The 13,879-nt window shown below is 48.5% G+C and overlaps 6 protein-coding genes across 6 annotated transcripts; 2 read left to right on the forward strand and 4 right to left on the reverse strand.

Moving 5' to 3' along the window:
• Nucleotides 1–828: 828 nt before the first annotated feature.
• BJ212DRAFT_1572657 (uncharacterized protein) lies at nt 829–2,743 on the reverse strand. Its single transcript, XM_041342077.1, has 8 exons — nt 2,226–2,743; nt 2,096–2,159; nt 1,906–2,044; nt 1,799–1,843; nt 1,686–1,740; nt 1,589–1,634; nt 1,157–1,530; nt 829–1,103 (listed from the first exon to the last, which is right to left on the reverse strand). Exons 1-8 carry the CDS (start codon nt 2,343–2,345, stop codon nt 948–950), a joined length of 999 nt encoding a protein of 332 aa, XP_041200021.1. The 5' UTR covers nt 2,346–2,743; the 3' UTR covers nt 829–947.
• A 1,402-nt stretch (nt 2,744–4,145) lies between these two features.
• Nucleotides 4,146–5,507, reverse strand: BJ212DRAFT_1294518 (uncharacterized protein; the record flags this gene model as incomplete). Its single annotated transcript, XM_041332214.1, has 7 exons — nt 4,146–4,295; nt 4,344–4,687; nt 4,745–4,790; nt 4,844–5,000; nt 5,058–5,196; nt 5,254–5,323; nt 5,391–5,507. 7 exons carry the CDS (start codon nt 5,505–5,507, stop codon nt 4,146–4,148), a joined length of 1,023 nt encoding a protein of 340 aa, XP_041200022.1.
• A 499-nt stretch (nt 5,508–6,006) lies between these two features.
• BJ212DRAFT_35731 (60S ribosomal protein L7) lies at nt 6,007–7,420 on the forward strand. The gene is made up of 7 exons (XM_041342999.1): nt 6,007–6,097; nt 6,149–6,164; nt 6,216–6,308; nt 6,485–6,651; nt 6,701–6,838; nt 6,889–7,069; nt 7,121–7,420. The coding sequence occupies exons 1-7, from the start codon at nt 6,081–6,083 to the stop codon at nt 7,259–7,261; spliced, it is 753 nt and encodes a 250-aa protein (XP_041200023.1). The 5' UTR covers nt 6,007–6,080; the 3' UTR covers nt 7,262–7,420.
• Nucleotides 7,421–7,579: 159 nt separating this feature from the next.
• BJ212DRAFT_1257429 (uncharacterized protein) lies at nt 7,580–8,735 on the forward strand (the record flags this gene model as incomplete). The annotated part of the gene is made up of 2 exons (XM_041329852.1): nt 7,580–7,656; nt 7,712–8,735. 2 exons carry the CDS (start codon nt 7,580–7,582, stop codon nt 8,733–8,735), a joined length of 1,101 nt encoding a protein of 366 aa, XP_041200024.1.
• On the reverse strand, nt 8,706–10,240 carry BJ212DRAFT_1310711 (CTLH/CRA C-terminal to lish motif domain-containing protein). Its single transcript, XM_041333989.1, has 5 exons — nt 10,048–10,240; nt 9,796–9,982; nt 9,210–9,746; nt 8,958–9,154; nt 8,706–8,905 (listed from the first exon to the last, which is right to left on the reverse strand). Exons 1-5 carry the CDS (start codon nt 10,147–10,149, stop codon nt 8,858–8,860), a joined length of 1,071 nt encoding a protein of 356 aa, XP_041200025.1. The 5' UTR covers nt 10,150–10,240; the 3' UTR covers nt 8,706–8,857.
• A 942-nt stretch (nt 10,241–11,182) lies between these two features.
• BJ212DRAFT_1474358 (PQ loop repeat-domain-containing protein) lies at nt 11,183–13,032 on the reverse strand (the record flags this gene model as incomplete). Its single annotated transcript, XM_041339077.1, has 7 exons — nt 11,183–11,214; nt 11,276–11,445; nt 11,495–11,643; nt 11,698–12,624; nt 12,682–12,734; nt 12,787–12,860; nt 12,959–13,032. The coding sequence occupies 7 exons, from the start codon at nt 13,030–13,032 to the stop codon at nt 11,183–11,185; spliced, it is 1,479 nt and encodes a 492-aa protein (XP_041200026.1).
• Between the last annotated feature and the right edge of the window lie 847 nt (nt 13,033–13,879).

A 13,879-nucleotide genomic window follows, 5' to 3' on the forward strand; every position in this document is an offset into this window, starting at 1 on the left:
GCTGTTCGTTAACTTCAAGTTGAAGTGTCTTTATCAAATTGACCTCTGGCTCGTTCTCGCCTCTCGATACAATCTCGGCACATCTGCGGCTCTTGCAATAAGTATCTGAGTAAGAATTTCCCGTTCGACTGTATCATCAATGGCCATGCGTTTGTGTTGTAAGTTCGATAGAGTATGTCGTGAACGGTTGTCCGTATCCCACCGGGAGATCATCTAGTATCCACCTTGCGGCAGTTATGCTGAGGTAGCTCGTGCACATCTCGTACGTGTCGTATCAGCAGATCGGCGCAACCACTACATGATTCACGGCTTTGTTACAGGTACATAGTACTTGTAAGTACACCATTTCAATAGTCTCCGCGCCGTGAATTTCTAATGCCATCTTGCTAGACACTTTCTAAGAGTCCTTACCATGCTGATTGAGTCACGCTGTAGAAGCATCTGCTCGTGCTCGCGAGTCACATCCCGGGTTACAAAAGGAATGCGACATGTTCAGCGCTCGGTATCGCAAACCTTATTTCTTCTAGTACCAGTCACACGAAATCATAAGCTCGATTCATAGGCCATTGCGATTGACGCGTGGCGAAGCTCGTATGTCTCATTAACGAAATGAGTCTCTGTAGCCAATTAAACAGCTCAGCGCTAACTACGGTACAGACACTATCGAAAGCAGCCATGCCTGCCACTGGAGCAGGTCGCAAGTAAGCGTCAAACCGTTTGTTGGGCTGCAGTTCCAAATAACTTTTTGCGCGTACCGTTGATTGCTGTACACACTTGTAGTACTTATTGCACTTAAACCTACTGTTGGCGCTTTGCGAGTGGTCGCAACCTGTTAACTTGACTGCACTCTGAATTCGGTTTAAAGAAAATCCAACAAGTCCAGAGAGCAACATTCTGATTTTCGTTTACCAGAAGGTAAGTGACATAAAGTAAGATAAGCCCAAACTCTAGACCTGTGGAATGCTAGGGTACTGTCCAAGACGCGACTGTTGGGAAAAGACGGGTGAGGGTATCGACGGGGTTAGGTCTATGTTGCTAGATGAGGCGACAGGGCCAGCGAAGGAGTGAGGACGATCTGGGAAAGTGGTCGGGTCAGAGGGGTCCTGCGCGAGGGAATGAGACGAGCTGATGTATCATAAGATCATAAGAAACATACATAGAGACGTGATTGCCGCGCCATTGGGAATGTAGTAGTGTTGATGGAGTAAAAACTTTGAGTGTGGCCCGGACCTCCGCCTATGTCGTTGAAGGCGGTTGATGGCGTTGTGGAGGAGCGACGGCGTTTGACGAAGTACCATGTCGCAAGGCCAATGATGGCTCCAGCTCCCACAATTCCACCAACAACACCCCCAGCTATAGCTCCAGCATTGGAACTTGTCGAATCAGATGCTAATGTCGTCGAAGATCCTGTGGCTCCGCCCGAAGAACTGGTCAAAGAAACAGACACGCTAGTCAAAGAAGCAGACAAAGTAGTCGAATAAGTGACTGTGGTAGTAGATTGTACATTGGTTGCGGTAGATTCCGGGAGGTCTACAAGAAGGTAAGTGAAAGTGCTTTTGCAACGTAAAAGTTATGCCCGAATCCTAACCTCCATTATTTTGAGCTGCGTTGGGGTCGAACCCACTGCCGGTGACCTCCAGAGAAAATTAGATTACAACAATTGAGATAAGTAATCGTGCACTAACGTTCAAATATGCCCAATTCGGAACCTTGGTGCGAGCGGGAATGTCGTCCGGGTATCTGTCGTTCGGGTGTATTAGAAAAGGTTGCAGGATATCAATGAACCTTGCGGACTGACTCTCGAATGGATATCTGGGAGCAGCTGGAGCTCCAGGTAGACCAGCTGATAGGAAATAAGCGCCTCGTGAAGTCGAGCATACTCGATACGAATTGAATACGACTCACGACTCATACGAGGCGTTCTGACAGACGCTGCAAGCGCCTATCATCGAGTAGGTTACCGTATTGCATATGCAAGAGTTTGCTGAAGCGGCCGAGGGACCTGCGTAAACCCAGCCGGGAGATAAAGGAACGAAGTTCATAGCTGCGCCAGAACTAGTTATGCAAGGCTAAGGCATACTGAAAAGAGGCGTACGTGCACAGACGCTCCAGAGGTAGGAAGCAACAACGCAAGGATCCTGCCCGAGGCTGTTGTTCATCTGCAGATCATGAATCAGAGTCTATATCTTGAGGCCTAAAAATTTTTAAATGAAAGAGATCATTACCCAACCAAAGGAAGACAGGCATGTTACATCGGACGTCTGCGCAAAGGCACCTCTGGGTACAAGTGCTGCTGCCAAGACCACTACCAACGACCATGCCTTGGTTCGGAGTGGCGGCATCATGGATAGAGAGAACAAAGATGGGGAAGGCGAAATGGGCAGAAGCCTTTAAATTATGGCACTTTGTTCCTTCTAGCAGTTTGACGCGATGCCGCGACAGCCGTTCGCCTCGTTTGATTAGAAACGAGGACCTCGGGATTTTCGATAAGTTCAAACGTACAAACGCCTCTCCATTCCGGTAAGTAGCTCAGGGTAGAGACCCACCGCTGGTAATGACCGTTTCTTGTACACGATAAACTTGTTTTCGAGCAGGATAAAGCCTGCTTGGCTATCTGAGCGTTGGGATCCAATTCATGATGCCGCAATTATTTGATGTGGTGATGTCAAGGTTGATGTTATGTAGGTGACAGGCCCGTCGGTTCAACGAGCCGAATTTGGTTCGGCTGTTAAGCTTCCGTACATCATGGCTTCTGCCTGAAACTTCAACTTGGACTGTATTTTTTCACTCAGAATGGCTTCTGGCTCGTCCTTTGTTATCATATGTAGGCAGTGCAGCTATGGCACCTCCGCTGCTCTTGTAACACTCGAGGATCGATCAAGGTCTTTCCTCTAGTGGGAGTTCCACTGTATTATCACGCATTTTAAGCATGATGCATCATGGGTTCTATGAAGTATGTCGTGAACGGTTACCCGTTTTTGCATCGGTATCCGTTGTCCAGTACATATCTTCCTTGCGGCAGTTGGTCGAACATATACCGATGTACTAGTAAGCTCGTGCGCATCCCACCGTACGTGTCGTATCAGCAGATCACTTGTTACGGGTAGGCCACCCGTGTTTGTACCGTCGAGTGTATTGGTGTTTGAACAGTGACCACTGGACTGTCGTCCCTTAACAGTTATGCCAGAAGGCAGTGAAAATCAAAGCTCACGCTTGATTACCGCTGACAGGTATTGATGCTGATGGCGGAAACCCAGGTAAGCCAGCGGGCTTACACACTTTTCAAGCAAGGCTTATGCACAGTCTCCGCGCTGTGGCTATCTTGCTATTTTTCCAACACTTATCGAGACTATGATACTGAATTTGCTGATCATGCTGCTGTACAGGCTTGAACCCGGGCTAGCGAGTCACAGCGTGGGGGGGGGATGAATGCGGTGTCATCAGCATCGCAAATTCAAACCTTATCACGCGAGTACAGGCCAATCATATGGGTCACACGGAATAAGATCGTCCGGGTCATTGTGACGCGTAACAAAGCTCGTATGTCTACAGTGCACCATTAACGAAGTGAGTCTATGGAAAGCGGGAGTGATTAGCACTCACGCTTTCCATAAGTCACATCCCTAGAGTCACGAATGCCCTGGCAATATGAAACTGGAAGGAGGTTCGGATCACCGGCCGACCTGGTGAGTTGTGTAACTCAGTGGTGAGGCGTCGCTTGGTGCGAAACAGGCACCCCCACCAGCCTCCACCAGTCCACTGTTCCTGCTGACTGTTTTAGGCGTGCACTCCTGTGAAGGTGAGATGACTTTACGTGCGTGCGATGTGAATGTGCTGACGCTAACGCGAGCTGACACTTATTTAAAGTAGCCATGCCAGTGGCTTCCACATATGTTATGAACCTGTCACGACCAAGCTCGTAACAAGTCGCATATGAGCGTTGGACTGTACATCTGCTTAGTCGCCATTCCGAGAACTGTTTGCATGGTGACTTCGTAGTACCGTCGATTACTGCACACACTTGTAGTACTAACACATTGCATTTAATACTACTTTCGCCACTTTTCGAGTGGTCGCGACTTGTGAATTTGAGCGAGTTTCGTTTACCAGAAAGTAAGTGACATAAAGTAAGAAAAGCCCATGATTTAGACCTCCGGAGCGCCAGCGTACTGTCCAGGACGCGGCTGTTCGGAAAAGACATGTGGGGGTATGGATGGGTGTTGGTACATGTTGCTAGATGAGGTAATGGTGGGGGAGGAAAGAGAATCTGGGAAAGTGCTCGGGTCAGAGGGGTCCTGCGCGAGGGGATGAGCCGATGCACCATAAAATAATGAGAAACATACGTAGAGACGTGGTTGCTGCGTCATTTGGGGTTGCCCTTGGAATGAATCAGGGTTAGCGGAGTAATAACTTTGAGTGTAGCCTGGACCTCCGTCATTATCGCTGAATGGCGTTGTGGAGGAGCGACGGCGTTTGACAAAGCACCATGTCGCAAGACTAATGACGACTGCAGCTCCCACAATTCCACCAACAATACCCCCAGCTATAGCTCCAACGTTACTTTTTGATGATGTCGTCGAAGATCCTGTGGCTGCACCCGAAGAACTGGTCAAAGAAGCAGACACACTGTTCGAATAAGTGACCGAGCCAGTAGATTGTACGCTGGTTGCGGTGGATTCCGGGAGATCTGCAAGAAGGTGAGTGAAAGTGCTTCTGCGACGGGGGCTTATGCCCGAAACCTAACCTCCAGCGCTTTGCGCTACAACGGGATCGAACCCAGCTGCGGTCACCTTCAGAAAGAATTAGATTACAATATATTTGAGATGAGTAGTCATGCACTAACGTTCAGGTATGCCCAATTCGGAACCACAGTGCCGGAGGGAATGTTATGCGGATATCTGTCGACGAGGTGGATTTTATAAGCTTGGGGAATATAAACAACCTTGGAGACTAACACTTGGGAGAATACCTGGGAGCAATTGTAGCTCCAGCCAGACCAGCTACGAGGCATATTTATAAGCGCTCTGTGAAGTCAAGCATACTTGACACAACCTCACTTCAAAAATGTGGCGTTCTGGCAGTCGCCGCAAGCGCTAATCAACGAGTAGGTCACTGTACTACATTCGCAAGAGTTTGCTAGAACGACCGAGGGACCTTCATAAAAGTCACCGGGAAGCAAAGCAATTACTTCAAAAGCTGCGCCAGAACTAGTTATGCAGGTTCAAGGCATACTAAGAAACGAAAACTGCGTACCTCCACCCGAGCAGACACTCTCGAGGTAAGAAGCAACCACGCAAGGATCCTGCCCGAGTGAGTTGTTCATCTGCAGATCATGCTTCAGAATCTATATCTTGATACTCAAAAACAAGAGGGAAAAAACAGTTCATTACCCAGCTATAGGAGGACAGGCATGTCGCATTGGAGACCTGCGCAAAAGCACCTCTGGGGACAAGTGCTCCTGCTATTAGAACGACTGTCAAGGACCACGTCTTGATGAATGGTGACATGATGGATAGAAGGAAGGCGGAATGAAGATGATGGAATGGGGAGAAGCCTTCAAGTAATGGTACTTGATTCCTTCTAGCAGTTCCATGGGATTCCGATAACTGCTCAGTTTGATTGGACACTGATCTTTGAAACGAAGGCCTCAGGGTTTTTGATAAGTCCAAACGCCTCTCCGTTGCAGCGAGTGACTTAGGGTCAAGGCTCACCACTGGTGCCGAGTCCATTGTACATGCAGACTCGTTTTCGTGAACAGGACAAAGTCTGCTTGGCCGTTTGAGCGCTCGGATCCCCCGATACCGCAATCATACGATCCTGTGTCGGTGATTATGATGATAAGTATTCGGCCATCTATGCCACATACAGGTCGAGTATGTAAAGAAGGACCAATGAAAGAGCATACAGATCAGAAGCTTAAGATAGAAGTAGTGTCAGGTGCATCATACCGGTCAGAGCCGAGTAATCTCCTGCCATCCGTGAGAATATCTGACTAAGACTATACAGTTACCAGCCACCGCGAGGTTCCAAAGTTGTCTCCGCCAAGGCCTACAGCGCCGACAATATCCTCAAAACTCGCCATGGCCCCCTCGACAACGTGAGTCTGTCAAGTTTCTGAACGGTTAACGAGTGTTTACATCTTCACAAGGGTTCCTACTGTCTCGGTTCGTTCATGTGCTCGCGATCTATGTGATATCCATTAACTTCTACCACAGGACATCGAAGTTCCAGAGACCCTCCTTAAAAAGCGCAAGCAAAACGAAAAGGCACGGGAGGAGCGCCTTGCTGCCGCTACTGCTGCACGTAAGGTTCGTGTCAACCTGTTAATTAGAGCCTTGCTCTATGTATGATGCATACGATTATTTCGACCGAATGGCTAGTGGGATTCGTTCTGCATTGCTGCCTTCAAATTAACCATCTTTCGGGACTGATCCTTTACCTTAAAATTACTCTATTTCCGATTGCATACTAAATTTTGTTTCAGGCATCAAAGGCAAAGCGCAAGGTTATCTTCAAGCGGGCGGAGAGCTATGTCAAGGAGTACTTGTCAAAGGAGAAGGAAGAGATCCGATTGAAGCGTGCTGCCCGGACATCTGGCGACTTTTACGTTCCCGCCGAAGCCAAGGTTTTCTTCGTCGTCCGTATTCGTGGGTACGTACGGCTTCCTTTGTGATTATTCATTCTTCTCATATATGCGTAGTATCAACGAGATTGCACCCAAACCCCGCAAAATCCTACAGCTTCTCCGCCTTCTTCAGATCAACAACGGTGTTTTCGTAAAGGTCACCAAAGCTACCCAGCAAATGCTCCGACTGGTTGAACCCTACATTACATACGGGTAAGTTAACTACTTGGTGAATATGCACGAGGATTGATGAATTTCCTCAGCGAACCAAACATCAAATCCGTCCGCGAACTCCTTTACAAGCGCGGTTACGGCAAGGTCAACAAACAGCGTATTCCCCTGACCAACAATGCCATCATCGAGGAGTCCCTCGGCAAATATGACATCCTCTCCATAGAAGATCTTGTTCACGAGATCGCTACTGCCGGCCCTAACTTCAAGCAGGTCAGCACGACCATGTCATAAATATATTCTTCTACTGACAGACTGGAACAGGCATCCAACTTCCTCTGGCCGTTCAAGCTGTCGAACCCTAACGGTGGCTGGAGGACGCGCAAATTCAAGCACTTCGTGCAAGGTGGTGACTTTGGTGACCGAGAGGCCAACATAAACAAGCTCATCCGCCAAATGAACTGAGTGTATCTTTTATTGCGGTCCGAGGAGGGGTAGTGGCGGGATGGAGTAGTCGTAAGGTATGCTTGGCATGAAATTCATCATGTTCCTCTATTTTTGCCATGTATGCACTATGAAAACGCGTATGGATTTCTTCCAACACTTTAGCATTCATTGGCATGATATGAGATTTGTATTATTCTACGTCGCTGTAATGCAGCTCAGCTTGGTGGAGTCCGCGTCCACTTAATTACCACGGTGATAACGTCTGTTCTATTTTCACTCCTCGACTCCCAATCCATGAGGGACGTGATAATACGGTAGCGCAGTCTATATTCTGCGATGCCTTTACAACGAACTATTCCACAGGACACAAGCGAAACTTCTCGTCAAGTAAACAATATCCTACGTAATTTGAGGTGCGCTGCGGGTGGTGACATGAGCTCGAACGAAGCACCTCATTCCTTCGTCCAGAGGAGAACAATTTCGCCACTCGCGTAATGTGCAGCGTGTCCCAGCGAGCCTACCCACGTCGTTGCATGTCAATAACCTCCCAACCCTTCCGATCAACCTGATTTATCCTACTGCAGAAGACGGCAGGCGGAATGCAGCGGCTGCTCCTTCAGGGCACCATTCGACAAGACCTGGCCGAGTCGCAGGTCCTGATCCACCTCGCAGTTGGACAACACTAAGTTCATATCCGAAGATCAAGGAGGTAGACTTGTCGGACATAAACTCTCCTACTGGGCGTAAACATGCCCTCGACTTGGTATTCTCCCCTGACGGCAACGCGTCAGTGCATCCACCAGGCACTAGTGCATCTCTTCGTAGCCCTCAGATGGGCGAGTTCCCTACACTGGTACTACTATCCCTTCATGTCATCCGCATGGCATGCAGCGGATACGAGTTGGCTGAAATCAGGCCCTATATCCCACCTCACCTCCGTCGCGTCTTGATGCGTCACAGCGCAATAAACTGTCCTCTCTCTCAGATTGAGCTGAATGCAATATGCGGAGAAGAAGGGCATGCAGACGGAGAGCTTGTAGTCGTTGGGCCGCATGCTACATTGCGCAGCGACCATTTCCGGCGCATACATTCCTCAAGAGAATCCGAACGTGCAGCAGAGGAGTCTACGTGGGAGTCCCTTGCAATACAGGAGAGCGAGCCTAGTGCGCTCTTCTCCCTTACCCTACTGTCCACACCGTTAACCTTCGCCTTGAGCGACCTCCCGCCCACAATCACTTGCCTCACGCTCATAAATATCCCTAAACCAGTGTCCCTTCAATGGCTTCCATTGTACTGCCCTCTGGTCTCGCTGTTGGACCTGTCTTACAATAATTGGCTCATTCCAGCATCAGGGGAGAAGCTACTACAAGATTGCCCGTGGAAGAAACTGCGCTATTTGAAGGTCTTAGGGTTACGAGGATGTCACGTTTCATCAACACTTCTGTCGCAAGTCAATAGAGGTCGATGGGATGACGTGGACGTCATTCATTGATGTTCTACGTATATAATATACATGAATTGAACCACATATACGGAGATCTGGATCGGAGAGAATGGTACAGATTGCCGGTGGGTATACGAAAGTACAGGAGCCTGAGTAGAACGTAAGTAAAATCATACCCGGGCATCGAGGAATAAGCCCAGATCAAATGGTGGCAAGTACTGCATCCCATATTAGATCTCGCAGACGACATTTCACTGCAATAAAACTTACCTCAACAGGACTAGTCGATTTCTTCTCTCCTGAAGTTGACGCACTCCAGCTGGTAGGCTTTGGTGGGAGGGTAACTCCTGCAGGTCTGCTAGAGGTTGTGGGAACTTTGATATGCAGTTCGCTCAAAGCTCCCCAGAGACAAGAATTATATCGCACGGCAACTTCCAGATGGGATACAGATAGTAAGTTGCTGTGATCTGAGAAATGGGTCTCAGCACACCGCCATATCATGCGAAGAAATCAAGCACTCACAGAGTATTGCACGGTTTATCTGGTCTGCTACACGTTCTCGTCTTGCCTGGTCGAGATATTTTGACATAGGACTCATCTCTGGCACCTTATATGCGAGAAGCCCGCCGACGTTCTCCAGTTCCTTCAAATACGTCGCTTGGTCTTCTGGTTTCCGTAATAGTTCCACTAATGCATAGAGCTTCTGCGCACGCAGTATTAGCTCTGTCTGATAACGCTCATCAGCCATAAGATCAGGGTCACGGGAGAGATTCGTCGGGGGTTCTGGTGTTGCTATGGGTATAGTCCGATGATGCGGAACATATGGAAGAGGGATTGTACGGCAGGCTTCGATGAAAGCATGAATACGGAGGTTTAGTGAGAGGAGTGTCGGGTCCAAAACAGTACGGGAGGTGTACTCTATACGGTCAGGGGAAGAATCGACGGAAGACGACGTTTCCGAGAATGATACGCTCGATGAAGCGAGAACAATGGGGAAGTGCTCGTTGAGGAGGGCAGTAGCTTCATCAATTCGCCCCGAGAGAATTTCTGTTCGTACATCTGGACAAGAATATTAACATTAACGGACTCCACCAAGAATTCACCGCACCTTCACGACGCCGTATTCTCCGGAGGCCTTCATCCGTTAGGTCCACTGAGGTCCCTTGCAATCTTCTGTCAGGCGACGTGATTTCGTCTCCGTCCTTATCGAGGTGCCTCACGGCGGTATCCCTAGCAAATGCCTGCGCAGTCTTGGTGTAACAATTATGACAAAGATAATCGAGTACAAAGGCACGCTGTAGAGAAGAGCGAGATCAGTCACAGTGATAGAAGACGAAGTTCTTGGCGGATCGGAACACACGAGATGACCAGGTTGCGGTTTCGCGAATTGTTGGTTGCTAACTGGTGGAGACGGTGATGGGATGCGCGATGTAGGCGCTGGGCTCCTAATCATGGAAGACATAAAGGAGTTCAAGCGACACTGCTTGTTATGATGCAAATTTAAGAAGGCGCTGGACTGCTACAGACTACAGTCGACTCCGAAAGTCTTGACTCACGTGTTTGTGGCAGTTCAAAAATAGTGAAAATGTTGACAATTCATTTAAATCACTTCTAGACCTCTGAATGGCTTCAAACGCACTATCTCGCACCTATTTCTTACTCGAACTCCCCTAGGTCTACCAGAGGATCAATCTCAACCGAAAAGAACGAGCTCTGTACCTGCATTTGGAGGAAGGATGGGAGGTCGAGCACATGTCTAGGGTATCGTCAGAAAGTATAGAGCGATGGGAGGCAAATTATGATTTATATGGATGTATTAACCCTCGCATGCCACGCACCAATCACGGATGCGCCCCCGATTGCTGGATCACTTTAAGCTGTTAAGAAGTCCGCGTGCTGCTAGCTGGACACCCGTCGCTGTTGCATACTTGACAAGATCGGAAAATGGCTCGCATAGCCAATATCCACAGCAGCTCTCTTCCAAAGCCTCAAGGACCTTAATCTCGCCTACAAACACTCGAAGAGCGTTGCACTCAAGCACGAATGATAAGTCTCAGGTGGCAAGCCCCCTTTGCTTGATCGGGGGCATTCGAGTTGTCAAGTATTCTGTTGCTCATGCTGTCTCCAGTGAAGAAGTGGGCATCAAAGAGATCTCCGACATAGCCAAGTCCCTGAGCGTGAAGCTTGCAACTTCCGAGTCCTTCTTGTAAATGCCGGAAATGCTCAAGGCTGGTATAGACATAGTAACTATCTGTAACAATAACATGTAGAGTGGAGTAGCTAGTAGCTGCATTTGATGTATGGGGATGAATATAATCTACAAACGCGAACGGTTCATATGTGAAGAAATGGCGTAGCTATCACTTTCAAGTGGATCTCAAGTTCGCTCCTGAGAAGATGATGCTCGGAGGGTAACTCTCACATGCGTATATATACGTTCAACGTTCAACTCGTCAGGTCTTTACAATACATATGTTGGTATAATAACTCGAGTCTCATGCAATTACGGTGTTAAGTGGGACGTGAACTGGAGGTCCGAGTCCTAGAGTGCCGTACAACGCTTGCACTTCTACCACTGTAGTACGAACCAGAAAGAGCATCCCCTCCCAATAAACAAGCTTGCTCTTCAGCGAGGGAAGCGCTGTGTGCGATTGATGTACCACGGCCCCGCCGACGCGGAGGCTTCCCTCGGTAAATAAAGGATTGAGATACAATCGTCACATCAAAGATGAGTGTGCCGCCACTTCCAAGCAGGTATCTATAAGGTCATCAATGACAAAATGAATAAGATACGACAATGAACATACGGGATGCTCTCCTTGAAAAACTTAGTTGATGCAGGTGGAGGCATGTGTGCCTCTGGAGATGTCAATATCGAGCAGACATAGAAAAAGTTGCCAAGGAAAGCAAAGATAAAGAGATACATTGAAAGCCCCTCAACAGACTTTCTGACATACTGGAGAGGTCGTTTAGAGGAAAGTATTCCAACCATAACGAAAAGGAGACTCACGTTCTTCCATATCTGAGGAAGCCGAGAAGTCAAATACAATGAGGTACACAGCCAGGCGAATATTCGTCCAATGATACGTTCCGTAGATGGGGAGTCTTCTGATTGAGATCGCAACTCGTTTTGACTAAGTGTCAAAGGGAGTTCCACAGTCACAACTCCTGCATCCGATAATGACGCATGGTAGGCTGTGTCTTGCACGGAGGACGCTGTCATTGGATGGGGTATATTAACCTCGTCCACTAGTACCCGTCCGATGCTGTCACTCCTCCCTGCCAGAGATCTGGAGTGAGTGCTGGTTAGAGCTCCAACACTAAACAGCATCCCAAATCCAAGCAAAACCATGCTTGCCCCGCGTCGACTTGCACGCGAACTAGTCCTATGGCCACTCGTCGCACGTGAGTCGGGTTGCTCAACCTCAACCTCTTCCGCATCTGCCACACGCTGCTCTGGACGACCCCGGGAAAATGCTGCGAACTCGCACTGAGGAGCTGTAATTTGCAATGACTTTGGAACGACCGAATGATCGTGGCGTTCTTGGCTCCATGAAACGCGTTTCCGTCCAGAGTGGAGACTTTCTGAGAGTGCCGACAAGACAGCATCATCGACCTCATCCTGTGCTTCTTCGACGATTTGGGGTGCGGTGTCAACGAGCGGCTGATCGGCGAGATGCTTTCGTGAGACGCGATGTTCAGGATGTTGTTCAGGGAATGCGGCTAGTGCTGCGGCTGCGGCAACATTCCCCGCGACTGTCGATAATGTACGATAGTGTGATGCGTCTAATGAGAGTCGACGAGCAGTGGAGATGGTTCGTGACCGTGTGCGTACGTATGCCTCGGATAGTGTTTCTGGTCCTCTACCATGGTAGTAGTAGAAGTATTGAGCCAGTAACGAACAATCCACTATGCAAAAATAGGTCGCAAGATAAGTCTAAAAGCAAAAGCAAGTCACTATTATGAAGATACGGTATCAATATCAGTGGCCCACCTGGAAGGGAAGCTGGTGGGTGAGCAAACAACCGACTAAATTCGAAAAGTCGCCTAGAAAGTAATATCAGTGGACAGCGAATTGATCGATAAGGATGTATCATACCGAGCAACCAATTGCACAAGAACGGTAGTGCGAGGCCCTCACACGACTGCCGTTTGTGATTTTCTATCACTTGTCTACGATGGCGAATATGGCGCAATTCATTGTCAAGTCCGTGATATGCAACGTAATAAAAGTTGAATAAAAGACTGAGTACTGATCACTGATCACTCACGGAAATTGGGCGCCGAGCCAACATGCTATAGAAGTATAACCGAGCAACTCGCTGAATTTCGCTGCAAGGAACATTCTCGCTGTTTGGCCCACCGGAACTTGAAGGTTCGAGGTGAAGATGTAAATAAAGTGGGTTACGACAAGTCGAGCGCTGTGGATTGCCTTCAGTTGGTTCACACACGCTAGTGCGTGGCAGAACATCCAAACCGCCCTGTTCGGTCGTGGGCAACCTAACTCATCACTAGTCCATTGTGCATGATCAACGTTTCAGTCATCCTCCGGCATCCGACAAGGAACATGTGGTGCTGCAGAGTGCATGCAGCAATAAATCTTTACTAATTGCTCAAGTTCGTCACAGGCGCCTATCACTTGGTACTAACGTGGGCGCTCAACTGAACGGATCATTAGCTTCACCCTTTCTGAAACCAGGTGGGCCTCTAAACTGTTAAGTGCTCAATCCATGCTCTCCCGAATCTGATTTCAGTTGCCAAGTATCAGTATCTAATAGAATGAGATGGGTGTTATAATTCTACCTCGGAACTCTCGAGGATGGGCACCATTATCAGTGACTGGTGCACCGCCCCCCCGGAAGTCCGACTGAACGATACAATCAGTTCCTATCGTGCAGTACACTTTCGGATAAACTCATCGATCCCGCTATCGATGCTGCCGAATCTGACGTTCTAGAATTCATCTATGTTTGTCTAGGGCTATGGGGAGACCATGTGACTTGAACATGCGGCATCATATGGTCCTGGTTTGCGAGTAGGTCGCCAAGGTCCCTTGTCTCAGGCACATACTGATGCCGCTGCGAGCCCTAGTTTGTTTTATACGAGTCTTTTCAGGTTCTCAATCCGTTCTGAAATTCAAGTGGACCTCTACACTGGTAAGTACTTGAATCTACATTTCTTTGTCACAGTCC

This window comes from Suillus subaureus (assembly GCF_016647635.1).
Source record: "Suillus subaureus strain MN1 chromosome Unknown BJ212scaffold_1, whole genome shotgun sequence".
Lineage (NCBI taxonomy): Eukaryota > Fungi > Basidiomycota > Agaricomycetes > Boletales > Suillaceae > Suillus > Suillus subaureus.

Bases quoted from the DNA above. Each gene is read 5' to 3' on its own strand.
- BJ212DRAFT_1572657 (XM_041342077.1), bottom strand. From the start codon at position 2,345: ATGATGCCGCCACTCCGAACCAAGGCATGGTCGTTGGTAGTGGTCTTG. The intron at 2,045-2,095 runs GTACGCCTCTTT...GTTCTGGCGCAG, and splicing joins CCTCTGGAGCGTCTGTGCAC to CTATGAACTTCGTTCCTTTA. The intron at 1,635-1,685 runs GTTAGTGCACGA...TTTTCTCTGGAG, and splicing joins CGAATTGGGCATATTTGAAC to GTCACCGGCAGTGGGTTCGA.
- BJ212DRAFT_35731 (XM_041342999.1), top strand. The intron at 6,652-6,700 runs GTACGTACGGCT...ATATATGCGTAG, and splicing joins TTCGTCGTCCGTATTCGTGG to TATCAACGAGATTGCACCCA. The intron at 7,070-7,120 runs GTCAGCACGACC...AGACTGGAACAG, and splicing joins CCGGCCCTAACTTCAAGCAG to GCATCCAACTTCCTCTGGCC.
- BJ212DRAFT_1310711 (XM_041333989.1), bottom strand. From the start codon at position 10,149: ATGTCTTCCATGATTAGGAGCCCAGCGCCTACATCGCGCATCCCATCA. The intron at 9,747-9,795 runs GTGCGGTGAATT...ATTCTTGTCCAG, and splicing joins GAGAATACGGCGTCGTGAAG to ATGTACGAACAGAAATTCTC. The intron at 8,906-8,957 runs GTAAGTTTTATT...TATGGGATGCAG, and splicing joins AATCGACTAGTCCTGTTGAG to TACTTGCCACCATTTGATCT.